The sequence below is a fragment of the Enhydra lutris genome, unplaced genomic scaffold, assembly GCF_002288905.1.
Source record: "Enhydra lutris kenyoni isolate GAN:26980312 unplaced genomic scaffold, ASM228890v2 scaffoldscaffold59, whole genome shotgun sequence".
Taxonomy (NCBI): Eukaryota; Metazoa; Chordata; class Mammalia; order Carnivora; family Mustelidae; genus Enhydra; species Enhydra lutris.
Window position 1 is genome coordinate 12,416,877 of NW_019154143.1, and position 15,356 is coordinate 12,432,232.

The 15,356-nt window shown below is 50.7% G+C and overlaps 1 protein-coding gene across 2 annotated transcripts in view; it reads right to left on the minus strand.

Annotated features, from left to right (window-relative positions):
- The window catches only part of LOC111158488 (paired box 8), a 56,144-nt gene that overhangs the window by 24,850 nt on the left and 15,938 nt on the right, over positions 1 to 15,356 (minus strand). Inside the window, exons 1-2 of one of the 2 annotated variants that reach the window (XM_022520536.1) lie at positions 11,226 to 11,777; positions 345 to 510 (exon numbers count right to left, since the gene is read on the minus strand). In XM_022520536.1, coding sequence (XP_022376244.1) covers positions 345 to 510; positions 11,226 to 11,358 — 299 coding nt within the window. In that variant the 5' untranslated portion in view covers positions 11,359 to 11,777. Of the gene's footprint in view, positions 1 to 344; positions 511 to 11,225; positions 11,778 to 15,356 lie in introns of those variants that run through there. The other variant, XM_022520537.1, reaches the window with a different exon arrangement.

The following is a 15,356-nucleotide window of genomic DNA, read 5'->3' on the forward strand; positions in this document are numbered from 1 at the left end:
GCTCCATTTCCCTTGGTCTCAGCCAGGGTGGGGTTGGGGTGCTTTGGGGAAAAGTCTCCAGCTTTAGGAGTGGGGAAGTCCCTAAAAATGAGAGATGGGGCAAAGGAGCAAAGGGGGAGGGAGAAATGAAAGGAAGGAGAAATGGACAAAGAAAGAAGCAAGGACAAGAAAATTACAGAAGAGCAGTCGGTGGGGAGGCACCACCGGGAGGGAAGCTGGACGTGGGAGCTGACCTAGTGCCCCCAGAGGAAGGGGCGTGGCCGTGAGGTGGGCCTTCCAATGCAAACCCTGCGCCAAAGGTGGCTTGTGGTGAATTTCGTGCTTATGGTGAATTTCGTGCTTACCTGCCGAGGATCTTGCTGACACAGCCATGGCTGACTCGGAGCTGGCGGGAGATGTCACAGGGCCGCACGCCCTGGTGGGCCAGGTCCACGATGCGTTGACGCACCACTTCCGGCAGGGGTCGGCCGTTCACAAAGGCCCCTCCCAGCTGGTTCAGCCCTCCGTGGCCTAAGAAGACAGTAGTCGCAGGAACAGCTGTCAAGGCCAGGCAGGGCAGGGCGGTGGGAATTAGCCCTTGAGTGTGGGTGCTGTGTGCACGTGCAAACTCCCACCATCATGCCCTCCAGTGCTCCCGCAGATGCCTCCTCTTTCCCGTTGCAGGGGGAGGCTAGTTCCCATTGGGGAGGGTGGTGTATGATGCAGGAGGGACACACGCCATCTGGGGACCTATTGGGCCTACTCAGTCTCCTCTCAGACCCTCAGCCCTTCACTCTGAATAACACCACCCCCCTTCCCTCCTTCTGACAAGTATCTACAGATTGGAGATGCCGGGTCTTCCTACTCTGATGCTGAGCTGTGTGATGCTGGAGAATGTTCCCTCTCCTCTCTGGCTCCCCTTTCTTTATCTGTACAATGAGGGCATAGACTAAATCAGTGGTCTTTACGTTTGTCTTTGTCTTTTTTCTTTTTAACACAGAGCCAGATTTTATCAGCACAAGTGCATCAAGAAACAGGAATGAACAAAAGCAGAGATTCTGTGGTCGAGCTGGGGCAGAGCGGCCCAGGCCTCATCTGTGGGCTCCTGGCCCTAGTGATCCCATGGCTTCTTCTCCCTCTAATGGGCCAGAGAGCTACAAGGCTGGGCAGAGATCTCCACAGCACGTGTTTGTGGGGGCTCCAGGGTCATGACATGCCGGGCTGCAGGCCATGATGCAGAATGTGGGTGTGTGTGCGTGTTTCCTTGGCTGTCTTGCTAACTTGCCCTCGGCCCTCTGGCCCCAGCCTGTGTTTCATTCTGAGCCCATCTACCTAGTCAAGCACATATGTATTGAGTGCCTACCATGTTCTGGGCACTGTACCAGGCCCTGCAGGTGCCTAGGTGAGTAAGCAGATGCGATCTCTGCTCTTGTTTCATGGCGTTTACTAAAGTGAGGGCCCAGACCAACAAACAGCCAATCACCAGACCACGTGACCACTGCTGGGACCAGGACCAGGCAGGGGGTTATGGGAACTACTGGAGGGAACCAAGCCCAGGCTTAGGGGACTCTAGAAGGGTTCCTGGAGAAGTCTACACTATAACTGAAGGTAAAGAGGTATTCGTCAAGGGAAGGAGAGAGGGAGAAAACTGTTCCAGGAAGTGCGAATAGCATGTGCAAAGGCTTAGAGCCAAGAAGGTGCTTGTCTGTTAGATTTACCAAACTTCTCAACTCTTGAAAATGCCAAGACCCACACTGGGCTCATTTTGGGGCTGAGATTACCCTTTTGCTGATGAAGACTGGGGCTTGGAGAGTGTGAGTGACCTGCTTTCCATGACTTATGTGATTCAGCGTATATGAGGAGCACCCAGGCTCTAGCCAAGGATTAAGGCTCCCCTCAGTTCTTGGGTTGAGCCCTGTCCTATGGCCAGAACCAACCCTGGCAGCTTGGCATTGGTCATGCAGTCTGTGCTGAAGGTTTCATGATCTGGGCATATAGGACATCATTTCACGCCAGGGGATGACTTGGTGATCTGGCTGGGATGGTAGAGCTCCAGGGGTAGGAGTCAGGGGGAGCAGGCAGGCGAAGAGGAAGAGCCCACCCCAAGCCTTCTGTGGGAGCCCGTTAAGGACTATTTATGGGGAAGGGTGGGAAGTGCCTCCACTGGGCACACAGTGCCCATTACCACCCACTGACTTAGCACATTCAGAACTGCCTTGCAATGTCTCCTCAGGGGCCCAAGCTGGCTTCAGCAGAACAGTCAATTTCTCTTAAATGAAAAAAAAAAAAAAGAGGCTATAAGTCTCTGGCCTGGGCGCTAAGTCAGGAGGAACAGGCCTGCTGGCCAAATACCCAGCAGGAGGGACACAGCGATCCATTTCCCCGGTAGAGGCAATTGGGTGAGCTTGGACACAATTTTCCACTGTACCCATACTAGGCAGCTTGTCCCAGAGAGTGTTTTTCCACCAGGGCTGGGAGAACATCCCAGATGGCCCACTTCTGAACCCCTTCCACTGACTTTTCATGGCCACAGGCCGTCCTTGGACAATGGCTTAGTGCTTTGCCCCACCCTCCATCCCTGTGGTCTTTTGGCTCTTTGGGTGCAGACACTGAACACAAGGGGGCGCCAGACAGCCACCCAAACGCACACAAGACCTTGAGACAGTCCAGCTTTGTCCCCATTTTCCAGAACTTAGGCTTCTACCTCATCCACCAAGGCTCAGGTGTTTGTCCTAGGACTGCTCTGTCTGGAAGCAAGGTTTCCTACACGTGGAGTTCTTCACCAGTAGAAAGGTAACAAGTTTAAAAAACCAATTGCCATTTTTAAGGCACAATACCCAATACCTAAATTGGGTATTGTGACTTTAAAAAAAAAAACAAAACAACAAACCAAAAAAACCAAACCAAACAAAAAACCCCTGTCTGTCTCTCTATTGAAGAAGCTATGTGGACTATTGTCCTAAATCTTCCTGAAGGACTTATCAGGATCCTTAGAGACCCAAGCCCTCAGGAGCTCTCCTTGAAAGCTTATTTATTAGATCATCCAACATCAGTGTGAAGAGGAAGTTGTTCTCATACTTCTGGTCCTTAAATTATAAATTCTCAAGTGCTTTCTCTTATTTTACTGGCTTTTGAATGACTTTGTGTTGCTGTACAAAGAGCACTGGGCCAGATTCCTGCACGGACTCTGCCTGTTTTAATTTTATCATTTGAGAAAGTAGATTTCTTTTTTCCCAGCCTTACTGTTCTCATCCATTGAATGGGACTTCGTGCTGTGTCTGCTGTTGACCTATAACAACAGTTATTAGAAGACGGGGAAACGAGGATGTAGGAGTGTTTGGTTTGCTGAAAATCTTGATTTTGTGCAAAATTTTTCTAATTTTTAATATTTACATGGTTGAATGTTATGACCCCAAGCTCAGCCTTAGGGCTGGAACAGTGGTTCTCAAATCTGAGCATGCATCAGAATCACTTGGGGGGGCTCGTTAAATCACAGGCTGATGAACCCAATGCCCTGAGTGTCTGAATTAGCAGTTCTGGGATGGAACCAAGTATTTGTTTCTAAGAAGTTCCCAGACACTGCTTGTCTGGGGCCACACGTTGCAAACCACTGGTTTAGGCTGGGCAATGGCTGGTAAAGAAAATCAAGAGAGGAACTAAATACTTGTACAGCTACCACCTTGTCCCCACCAGCTTCAAAAGAATAATAATTCATACTGTTTGTATATCATAGTTTTCACTTCTTCATGTACGAGGTGCCTACCATGAAGGTGGAAACTATCTTGAAAAGGTCAAGAAATTGGCCCTCAAGGAACTTACAATCTTTGGGAGACGCAATCACATATATTGGGAATCACTGTGCTAAGGGAGAAGTTTCTGGAGAGAGGTTAAGTTCAGGTACTAGGGGAGGCCATAAGTGGTCAGTTGGAGGTTGCTGGGAGGGATGACTAGGAGATAACCAGGTAAAGAAGTTTCCACAGGAAAATAAATCCCTGCACAAGGTGTTGGTGCTCTCAAGACATTGGAAGACCTTTACTGTGGTGTAGGACAGGTGGAGTCTGGAAAGAGCCTGCTGGCGGAAGATGGAGATGGCCACTATGGTTTGAGGTTTTGAGCTGAGTCTTTGTAATGGAAGGACTTTTGTCCCTCCTGTGTCCGGTGTGGGGGAGTGGGCTCCTTTGGGTGAGTCACCACCAACTGCCCAGAGGTGGGTGCAGACTTCCTTCCTGCCCTGGGAAGGGCTGGGCCACCCACTGTGCTGACCACCTTTCCATGACGCTGTGGACGGGGTGGGCTTTGAGGCCGGAAGCCAGGAATGAGTGGGAGCCCCTGGTTGGGCTGGGGGGAAGGTGTGAACCAGAAAGAGGTTTGAAGCTTCCTAAGCAAATGTCCTTTGCGTGGTCTGGAGCATCGTGGGTGGGGAGGGGTGGGTAAGGAAGAGGAAGACAAGCCTGTCTGGCTGGACACGAGCAGGTTCTAAGTGTGAAGGCCCTCAGATAAAGGGATGCCGACTTTCCCAGGACCAGAGAGGACGGTTCTATAGTGAGGGGTCTGGAAGCCTGCAAAACCCACTGTCCAGCAAGGTATACTTTGGAGAAGTGACCATTTAGGGAAGCATTAGGACTTTCTTTGGTCATTTCTTTACCCCTTATAGAGCTCTGAGGAGCAGGAACGGTGGAAGGAAAAGAGAGCGGCTCATCATGCAAAACTCCTATTACAGGCACCAATCCCACATCCTTAAAGGACCACACAGAACTTTCCTGGGCTCCCCATAGTCCTCTGTACAAGTCATCATCCTGGCACCGATTACAGTGATCAGTCTCTTTGTTTCTTCTCCTCAAGGGCAGAGGCCCTGTCTTTGTCCACCCGGCACCTGCCACAAAAGTCTAATTAATGCTTCCCTGTGCACATGCAACAGAAAAATGCTTTTCCAATGTGAGGGGCGGGTGGGCGGCCATTGTGATGGTTACTGCGCAGACTCCCTGCCGTAGGATCCCTAAATGGTGGACTCTACAACCATCCCCTTTCTTTCTGTCCGGTTCCTCACGCCTCTGCCCAGTTCCAGAGTGACACTGATTCAATGGGTTGTTTTGGGGGAAATTTCCCCTTAACTACCTGGGGGTTTTGCTTTAGTTCCAAAGGGAGTCAAGGGGGCAGGCGGTGGCTGTTTGGGGATGTCCTTTAGACCCCGAGGTGCCTGCTCGCCTTCCACAAGGGAATGGCCTTGCTGATGCAGAGCAGGCCGTTCCCCAGCTCCCTCGCTTGCAGGCCCGTGGTATCCCACGGCAACCTTCCAGCGGCTCCCCTTGGCCCGGCGCCTTTCTGGAATAAAGGCCAGGGCCTGTGCCTCACTCCCGCTCCTAGAGAAGATGTTCCAGGACCACGGAAAACCTCGCGTTCCAACCTCTCGGCCCATCTACCATCGCAAGTGCGCACCGCGGATGGTGCCGGCATCCAGCATCCGTGCATCTCGCTCTAACACAAAATACGCGGGCGCGCGGAGAAGCAGGTTTCCGCATCGGGCTTCAGCCTGCTGCATGGCCTTGGCATCTGTGCCTCGCACTTTACCCCCGCCCCCCCCCCCGCCCCCCAGGCTAACTAACTGGAGTGGCAGAGTCAGGAGCTGGCTAAAGCTGTGGCTTATACTTCATTTCATTTAACCCCCTCACCCTTCTACTGTTCTGGAATGCGACTCCATAAATGATCCTATTTCTTTTATGTTGTTTACGTCTTCCTTTCTACGCAGTCTTTCCCCTGGACCTACAAGGAAATTCATCTATGCTGCTTCCTCACCCCGACCTCCTCTCCCCAATATTCTCCTCCTGACCATAAACTTTTTTCTTAGTATTGTTTTTGACCAGATCTCTCAGGAAGTAGTCCTACTTGCTGTTCCTATTTCTTTCCTTTCCCTCCTGGCTGCTCTGTTGCTTACCCTGCCGTGGGCGTCAGGCTGAGTGGGTACTCAGACACTCAGTACTGGATGGAAGGGGGGTGGTGCTAGTACTACGTTCTCCTCCTTGAGGGTAGTTCTGTGATGTGCTGTCTCCTGGTTCCTCAGACCTTCAGACCTGCTATTGTTTCTCCCTACTGGGGTTCTCCTTCCTCCTTTGTTCTATTATAGGGGTATTTTTTTAAAAAGATTTTTATTTATTTATTTATTTGACAAACAGAGATCACAAGTAGGCAGAGAGGCAGGCAGAGAGAGAGAGAGAGAGGAGGAGGAAGCAGGCTCCCTGCGGAGCAGAGAGCCCGACACAGGGCTTGATCCCAGGACCCCGGGACAACGACCTGAGCTGAAGGCAGAGGCTTTAACCCACTGAGCCACCCAGGAGCCCCTATATGTGTGTATTTTTCAGGCTTTTCTCAAACCCCAGGGCTCTGCCCACTCTAGACGGTCATCCTTGGTGATCATCCCCGCTCCCGCCGTTTTACCTACTACCCATGCCCTGGTGGTCCTGAGGGCTTCCCCGGGACCTCCAGAGCTTCCCCCCTTCTTCTACATTCAGTTTCCTGTTGGACATCTCATGTTGGGTCACAAAGAGGCTTCTCACTCGTGTCATCTTGGTTGGGAGCAAAGGAGCTACGGTGCAAGCAGAGGACCTGCCCTTTGGCATCACCTCGTGCCCCCTTCGCCACTCCGCCCTGCACCCTCGTGGGCCTTCTGCATGACCCCAGAGCCAGCAGTGCGTCCTTCTCCCTTGAGGCTTTTGCATGTGCTGTTCCCTCTGCCTGAACTCTTGTCTTCACCTCTTTTTTTTTCCCCCATTACACAGAATTTTTTTTAAATTAACGTATAATGTATTATTTGTTTCAGGGGTACAGGTGTGTGATTCATCAGTCTTACACAATTCACAGCACTCACCGTAGCACATGCCCTCCCCAGTGTCCATCGCCCAGCCACCCCATTCCTCCCAACCCTCTCCACTCCCGCAACCCTCAGTTTGTTTCCTGAGATTAAGGTCTCTTAGGGTTTGTCTCCCTCTCCGGTTTTGTCCCGTTCCATTTTTCCTCTCTTCCCACCATGATCTTCTGCCTTGTTTCTCAAATTCCACATATCAGCGTGATCGTATGATAATTTTCTTTCTCTGATTGACTTATTTCATTGTCTTCCCCTCTTATCTCATTAACTCGGACCTGTCCCTTACAGTTTAGTGCAAAGCCACTTGGGCCGGGTGGCTTTGCTGTCTCCTACAGAGAAGGTTAGGGCCTATGTTTAGATGTTCTCCACCAACTACCAAGGAGTAGCTTACCTTTCCTTTCCTGCCTGGCATTCATTCAAATTTTAATTTTATACTCATTGGCATGAATATACACCCGAGTAGCGACTGTCTTTGCTCACCAGGTTGAAAGCTCCATGAAGGGGACAGGACCATGTATGTTTTGTTCGTTATTAAATTGGATTAGGTATTCAATTAATATATGCCCCGTGAATTAACTGAGCGCCTTTAGCTTCTTCCATTCTCCCCAGATGGAGGACTCACCAAACTGCGGCATTTTTACCCCCTAAATGTTTACCTAACTGGTACCTTCCTAGCCATCCCTGTATTCACGCATCTGTGTATTTATGGATCCATTCAGTGTACATGTGCTGAGTACCCACCACGTGCGAAGCACTTTACTGGAACTGATCACAGAGACAGACGCCTGACCTCAGGGAGCCTCCAGTCTAGAAATGGTTAGATATTTACAAAGTGAATACACAAATAATGTGTGAGTCCTGCTTGGATGGTGCTAAGGACACAGAAGGGTACAGTACTAAAGCATAATGGGGGGAGGGTGAGAGATAGAATTAGTTCCAGGTGACCCAAGAAAATCTCCCTAAGTGATATATAATCTGGGACAAAGGTGTGTAGGAATTAACGAGTCACATGGACTCACCCATCCCCGCACTCAGCGTGCACAAGTGACTTTTTCCTGCGGAGCCACACATCTAAAACCCAAGTATGGCCGTGTCCCTATTGAAGGAGACTGCTGGGGCACAGCCCCATCTCCTGCCTGGTGAGGTCAAAGCTACTAAACCTGGAGGACAGGATCCCCACGAGCTGAGCCAGTCTTACTTCTCCAGCCTCCATCCCTACCTGTCCGAGCCTTATTTCTGATGACCGAGCAAATCAGAATTGTTTGTTGGCCTTTCACAGTATCTGAATTCTCACCTGTAGCCTTGTTTCTGCTGCCCTCCATGCCCGCAGTGACCTTTCTTAACCAGCTCTGGGTAAATTTGTACTCATACCTTGAGTCACTTTGGGAAGCTGCCTCCTACCGGAAGTCTTCCCTGCCCTTCCTGCCTGCTGTTTCTGGTCCTTTCTTTGAAACATGCCAGGACACAGTGTCTGCCACTACATGTATTAGAGAACGTGTCTGTTTATACTGGCTGTGTCCCATGGCATCGACTATAGGCCCCTTGAGGATTGATGGGGCTTTTTTTTTTTTTTAAATCTCTTAAAAGCCTTGATATCTAGTATAATGCTTGGTGCATAGTAGGTATCCAATAAATGTTGGGTAATTATTGGAAGAAAGGAAGGAAGGAGAGATGGAAGGGAGGGAGGGAAGGGAGGGACAGAGAGAGAGAGGGAGGAAAGAAAGTAAACAGGCTTAAAACAAGCCTAGTGAAGCCCACACATTCTTTGCCCTATGCAGAATTGTGTCTTCCAAAGTCACATTCTCTTAGACATGAGCTTTTTAAAAAAGGGTCTGGGAAAAGAGAAGTTTGTCCTCCTCCAGGAGCCATGGGATGAAGGCGGAGGCCTTCCTTTACATCCAGCCTTTGTCATCAGCATGAGATGTCTGAGCGCTTGTCATGAACTTACGGCCTGTTTGGTTCTGCAGGAGCTCTCTGTGGGAAAAGAGCTACTGTGCCATGTCACCGGCGTGAGGAAACTGTCACCAAGGTGGGTCTGCAGATTCTGAGGTGAGAAGCCTTTTCCTTCTAATCCTGGCCTGAGAGGGTCTTATGGAGAAAGATGAGGGGTGACCTACACAATTTTAACCCCACCCCTGGGGTTTATGGCTCTTTGGGGGAGACTTAAGTGTGTATCAAGGGAAAGAACCACAAGAGACAGCTTGAATTAGGGATGACCACGGTGTAGTGTCAAAAGCTGCCCTTCCAGGGACTTGGACATCCCAGGGCCAGGGGCTCCCTTGAGGAGAAGTTTCTGACTTGGGGCTGTGGGGCAGGGCTGCCCTTTTATGTCTAACAGGATCCAGCTGGTCAAAATGAAACTGGTTTCCCAGGTCTCGCTGCCAAGAAGCTCAGCATTGTGCTCTGTGTTCAAGGCCGAGGGCATAACCAAGCCAGTCCTAGAGTCCTGTTTCCTCAGACCTCCTCTGACATTAAGTGGCATGTCTGTCGGAGTCCAGTCAGAAACAAGAAGCCTGTTCTAGGCACTTCAGCAGGAGGCTTTGGTGTAGAAACTTGTTTCTCTGGGTGCTAGAAGGCTGTAAGAGCACAAAGGAGCCCTGAGGTACCCTGAGGTATCCTGAGCAGGGTACCCTGAGGTACCCTGAGGTATCCTGAGGTGGAGACTGCAGGAAGAAGCTACTGGTCCTAGTGGGGAGCAAAAGGAAGAGGCCCATTCCTGCCTGTTCATTGTCTTGCTCTTGTAAGGTTCTGGAATGCCCTGGAGCCCCTATCTAGGTGGTTCTTTGTTGATTCCTGGCCTTGTTCTTCTTGGTTTTTCCTCCTGGTCTGTTGGGTTCTGTTCCTCTTGTGGGGCCTCCCTACACTTTAACGCAGCCTGAGGGGTCTCTAGGTTGAGGCCATGAGGTCAGGCTCAGCTCCCAACCTCTCTTACCTGGAGTTCTGGCAAATCCGAGGGTCCCTGGAGGCCCCTGGAACAATAGGATAAGAAGTTCGGCTCCCTTGGAAGCTCTGCCTTCCTCTTTGCTCCTCAACAGGGAGAGGGCTGGGAGAGGCAGAGGGCGACAAAGTGTGGATAAAGAGATTTCCTCTGGATTAGTCTTTAGCTGGGAGAGAACCACATTTGGCGGGTCATTTGCCAATGTACTTAAAGAAGAGGAAAGAGGGGAAGGAGGCAAGGAGCAAAGGCTATTTTCAGGATTCAGCCTCCTTCCCCCATGAGTCAATGCTTAGGGATACCATCGAAAGCCAGCATGGCAGGAGGTACTGGTTCCTGAGCCAGGATGAACACTCTAAAAGCATCCTTTCGTTAGTCCTCCTGACAGCCCTCTGAGGTAGGTACCCTGTTGTCCCCATTTTACAGATGAGGAGCAGAGGCCATATGTAACTCGCCCAAGGCCACACCATTATAAAGGGGCAGACGTGAGAGGTGGGCTTAGGGCTTTCAAGGTACTGCTCGGGCCCATGTCCTCACCAGGCACGGCTCCTGGCAGCAGGATAGTCGGCTCCTTCTCTTGGAGCAACTGTGCCTTTCTGTCACCTACCAAAGCCACTTAGGGGTCCTCCCCAGATTTTCCTTTTCTTGAGGCCTAATCTTGCCTTTTCTATGGTTTTCTTCAGAGGACTCACTGAATTCGGTTCTCTTATACCTTCTTCCCCTGAATATTGGTTCATTCTCCTGCATCCTATTCCCCTCTGTCGCCTCCAACCCTCCTTTGTGCCCAGTCTGTCTCCAATCCGGGTTTCATTCCTCTGCCCTCCTGTCCCTTGTCCCTCCCCTTTCTGATTGCCTCCCTTGTCTCTATTTCCAGCCTTCACTCAGGGCTCCTGAGTCTCCCTGTTCTCAGTCCTCCCAGCCCCTTCCCTGCCCCAGTCCCTGGGTCCTGTCCAAGATGGCAGAGCCCGCCCATCTGGCCCACCTCTCGCCTACCTTCACCCCCAGCATTCTCTCCTCTCTGCCTCCCCGCACCTTTGGCCGCCCCCCTCTCCACACCATCTTTATTGCCTGCATGACTGCTCAGGTTCTTTATCCCATCTTCCCCTCAAAGGCATTCGCAGCTCGGCTGTTATTCTTGTATTAGCATTGAACCCATTAAAGCTAATTTGTTTGCCCTAATCTCCATTTATTTTTCCCTAGTTGATATTAGATTTCCCTTTCTATTGCTCCAGCATGATTTTCTCTTTGTCTTCCTAATGGTCTACCCCCCTCTCTCTTCCTCTATTAATCTGGTTGGCTTCCCTGTGTGTTTCAAGGCCTTTCTCCGCCTCCCCCAGCCCTTAGATTAACCCTGTCACCTCCTTCCCAGGAAGGGCCCCAGTGCGTGGATTTCCAGGGATGGAGCTGCTGTAAATGGCAAAAAACCTCCAAGCTTCCTGGGAAATGTCCTACCGGATGTGAGGCGCAGCCCTGTCCTGAAGCCAGTCTGGACACCTGGAGAGACCAGGGGCTGGTGAGCTGGAGGCGAGGGGGAGAACATGGGCTCTTCTGAGTCCTGGAGGGCCGGCAAGCGCAAGGGTTCCATGGCTAGGTTCCCCTCTGGGGCTGTCTCAGAGACTTCTGGAGGCCTCTGCAAGCTTCCTCAGGTCTATAAATGATATCGGTAAGCCAAACAGTTGGATGGGCCACTTTCTTCCTGTGATTAAGTTTGGGCAGCGTTTCCCTTCCTTCCTTCATTCTCTGACTCAAGACACGCTGCCTCTTCTCCCTGAAGGGGCACAGCCTTGGAGTGGCTAATCTGTACCTCACACTCTGGTCTTCGTGTTCCCCAAAATAGAAGCCCCCCTGGGCCAGCTCTCAGAGACATTTACTATCCCCTCCCCTATTGCCCTGTCCTAGCCCTCCACCTGAGGCTCATTATTAAGGCCTTTCTCAGGGTCCATGCTTTGCCTGCCCCCTAGCTGCCTAGCTCCTGGAAGGCATCCTACCTGGCCACATAAGCTTGCTTTGCAGGGGGACAGCCGTGCTCCTGCCCTGACTGCGTGCTGGGATCGCCTGCGGCCTTTGGAACTTTCTACCTCTAGTCAGTTCAACCAGAGTTTCTTGGCAAGGTGTCCCTGAATCTGTATTTTTTAACAGTTCCTCTGCAGTTGCCCAGAGTTTATATCCACTCAGTAGATGGTCAATAGATATTTATTGAAAGCATTAATTAATTGATTAAAAATAAACTTCTGGTCAGAGGCTTTGGTGGATGTTTCCAGGGCTGGTTGGAGGTTTCCCAGAGGTCATTCTTCTCGGCTCCTTCCCACTGAGCTCAGAGACCTCTAGACTCCCAACACCACACACCATGGGGGACGTGAGGGGGGTGATGTGGCAGAAAAGGCTTGAGCCTCTATCTCTCAGAGGAGAGAGGTGTGCGAGGTGGCGGCAAGGCCAGCAGCCCCTGGACACATACTTAGAATCCCAGAAGCCCCACAAATCACTGTGCTACACCTTCCAGCACCCTCCCTGAGGTCAGAGGCCTTGCAGATATTAATGCTGTTTTTTAAAATATGGGTCTATATTAAAGCAATTTTCAGTTCGTTAGATTTCAATTCCATGAGTACCCCCTCTATGTCTAATAATATTCCAGGCTGGGTGTGTGTGGGGAGATGGTTTCTGAGCAGAAGACACAGTTCTTGCCCTTGAGAAACTTACAAGTTAATAATCCCTGACACATTATAGAACCTTAAAATTTTAAAATCCATTCCCATGCGCTGTCTCCTTCAGTTCTTTCGATGAGCCTGTGGAATACTTATGGTGATGGGGGGGTGGTGTGTGTGTGTGTGTGTGTGTGTGTGTGTTGGGGAATGAGAGTGAGTCATCAGAATTTGCGTCCTGATGTCGTATGTTATGGAACGTTCTGCCAGGTTCTATAGCTGAAAGTTATAATATTATAAATGTGGGTTTTGTGGACGTTGATTTAAAAGTCACCCAGAGATGGGGAGGGGAGAGAGTGGGGAGGTAGCTGGAAGGGCCCCTGGAGGGGAAGGGAGAACAGGGAGGGGGAGAGGGAAGGAAGCAGCAGTCTGCCATCCCTGAGAGGCCACAGGCACTAGGCATCCTGAAGAGACGTGAAATCATGTGATGAAGAGAAGAGGGAAATCTTGCCTCACCTAGAAGGCTGAACTCAATGACCTCTGCTCTGAGATTCTCTCTAATTGGGATTCTGTGCTTCTGGATCTTAACTGAGATAAGAAGTGACTGACTAGCTCAGCACGGAGGTAGCTGGAAAGGGTGAGCTTTGGCCTGAACTTGAAGGTGAACTTTGGCCTGAACTTAGAAAGGTTTTGTGTCTATGTGTATGTGTGTGCGTGTGTGTGTGTGTCTGTGTGTATGTGTGCGTGGGTGGGGGGGGGCAGAACCCTCGGGGCTGGGGTGGGAGGGGAAGAAAGGAGGTCTGGCCTTCCTGAGGAGCGAAACAGGTATGAACAAACGAAGAGGATCCGCTTTTTTGAGCCTGACACACCGAGCCAAATCTGTGACAAAATGGCATGTCTGTGGTTTCCACACCTGACGATGGCTGGTTCCCCGGAACCCGGCACCGTGGCTGAGTGGATTACATACTCTAGAAGCTGCACTCGCTGCTGCATAAGGAACCACCAGCAAGGCACAGATGGGGATAGACTCAGCCCGCAGGTTATGGTTTCAGGGGTGGGAACGGGGGTGCTGAGACCCGGGTTCCACCCACTCTGTGACCTTGCCTGTTTGTGCCTCAGCATCCTCATCTGGTCTGAAAGGACCGATGATATTTACTGTCCTCCCGGTCGAATCGCCACAACTCCAGGACTGCCCTCAGGCCTTCGGGTGCAGAGAGAGCTCTGTGGGGGGACCTTGGGCAACTTTTCCACACAGGAGACCTACCAGGGGGTGGCCCTGAGGCCATTTGTAGGAATGAAGGAAAGTGGCCCCCTGGGCCACCATGTGACCTGCATGATGGCAGAGTGAGACACTGGCTAAGTGAGTATGGAGGGGGCCATGTGCTGTATCCTGTTCAGCGACAGAGTGGTGGGCCCTTCTAGAGTGTCCTTGGCCAGGAAGGGGGAGGCGACCTGCCTAGTGTCACCAACTCACTTCATGACCTCACCAAGGCTCACATTTTCTCACATAATTTTCTCACATTTTCTGACCTAATCCCTGTTCATTCCACATTCCAGGAGACCCTTTGGGACCTGATGGCTAGCGCCATCTTAGCGGACACGGGAGGAAGAAAATTGTAGGGATTGGGCAGAATGTGTTTTGAACCAAGGCACACCCTAAAGAGATTTCTGCTCCCCTTACCAGCTTGTTTGCTTGTCATTCTTTTTTTTTTTTTTTTTTTTTTTTTTCTGCTTGTCATTCTTATTTACTTATACCATGAACCCAGACAGGATGCTCTGTTCTGTGGGTTCTGGCCTTGGGAAGCAGATTCCTTTCCTGTGTGGGAACACTGGGGTGGGCAAACAAGAAAGGCTCTACAGAACCCAGATTGGCTTCTCCTCCTCTTCTGTCAGTCCCAACAGAGGTTTCTACACTTGGTGCCATTTGGACCTAAAGCAGCTAAAGGTCCATTCAGAGCTGGGTGGGGGACTGACCCAGACTTACCACCCGCAATGCTCAGATTGTTATGCATTGCATCGTGTCCCCTCAAAACTCGGACGTTGAGTCCCAACCCACAGGACCTCAGAATGTGACCTTATTTGGAAATAGGGTCTTCATAAATGATCAAGATGAGGTCATTAGGGTGGGCCCTAATCCAACGTGACTGCGTCCTTAAGAAAAGGGAAATGTGGACACAGAGGGATGACACAGGGAGAATGTGATGCAAAGATTGGAGTTATGTTGCCACAAGCCAAGGAACATCAAAGATGGCCAGCAAACCACCAGAAGTTGGAGGAGGGGCATGGGAAACAGATTTCCCCTCAGAGCCCTCAGAAAGAACCAATCCTGCCAACACCTTAATCTCAGACTTCCAGCCTCCAGAGCTGTGAGACAGTAACTTTCTGTTATTTCAGCCTCCTGTACCCCTGCCCAGTTCGTGGTGCTTTGGTAGGGCAGCCCCAGCAAGTTAATGCACAGATCCATAGGGTTCTAGCTCTGAACTGGATCCAGACTTGGGAGGCCCCTGGGGGCTACTCTTCTGGGATATTCGGCTGTCCCTCCAAGTACTTTTCAGTCTAAGGCAGGCTCAGTCAAGCAGAGAGCGCTTTCTAACATCTGACCCTCTCTACGTGCACCTGCTCTCTTGACATCGCTGTCATTCCCATCTTGGTCTCCTTTCCTGATCCTTCTAACACGTGGCAAATTCTTCTTTAATGCAAGAATGTCAACACACACAGCAGTATAGCAAAGCCTTGTGTAGGTGCCAATCACTCTTGCCCGGCCAGGCGGGGTTCCCCCCAAGTTAACCAGGAGTTCCAGGCTTCTCCTCCTTTCAAGAACTTTCTAGATTTTCCTAAAGGTTGGTTATGGACTCACTTAACATTTGCAGAGCCCTTTTAAAGTGCTGGCAGGTAAGTGATTCTTGCATTTAAATAAATTCAACAAATATCAATGGGACCTTGA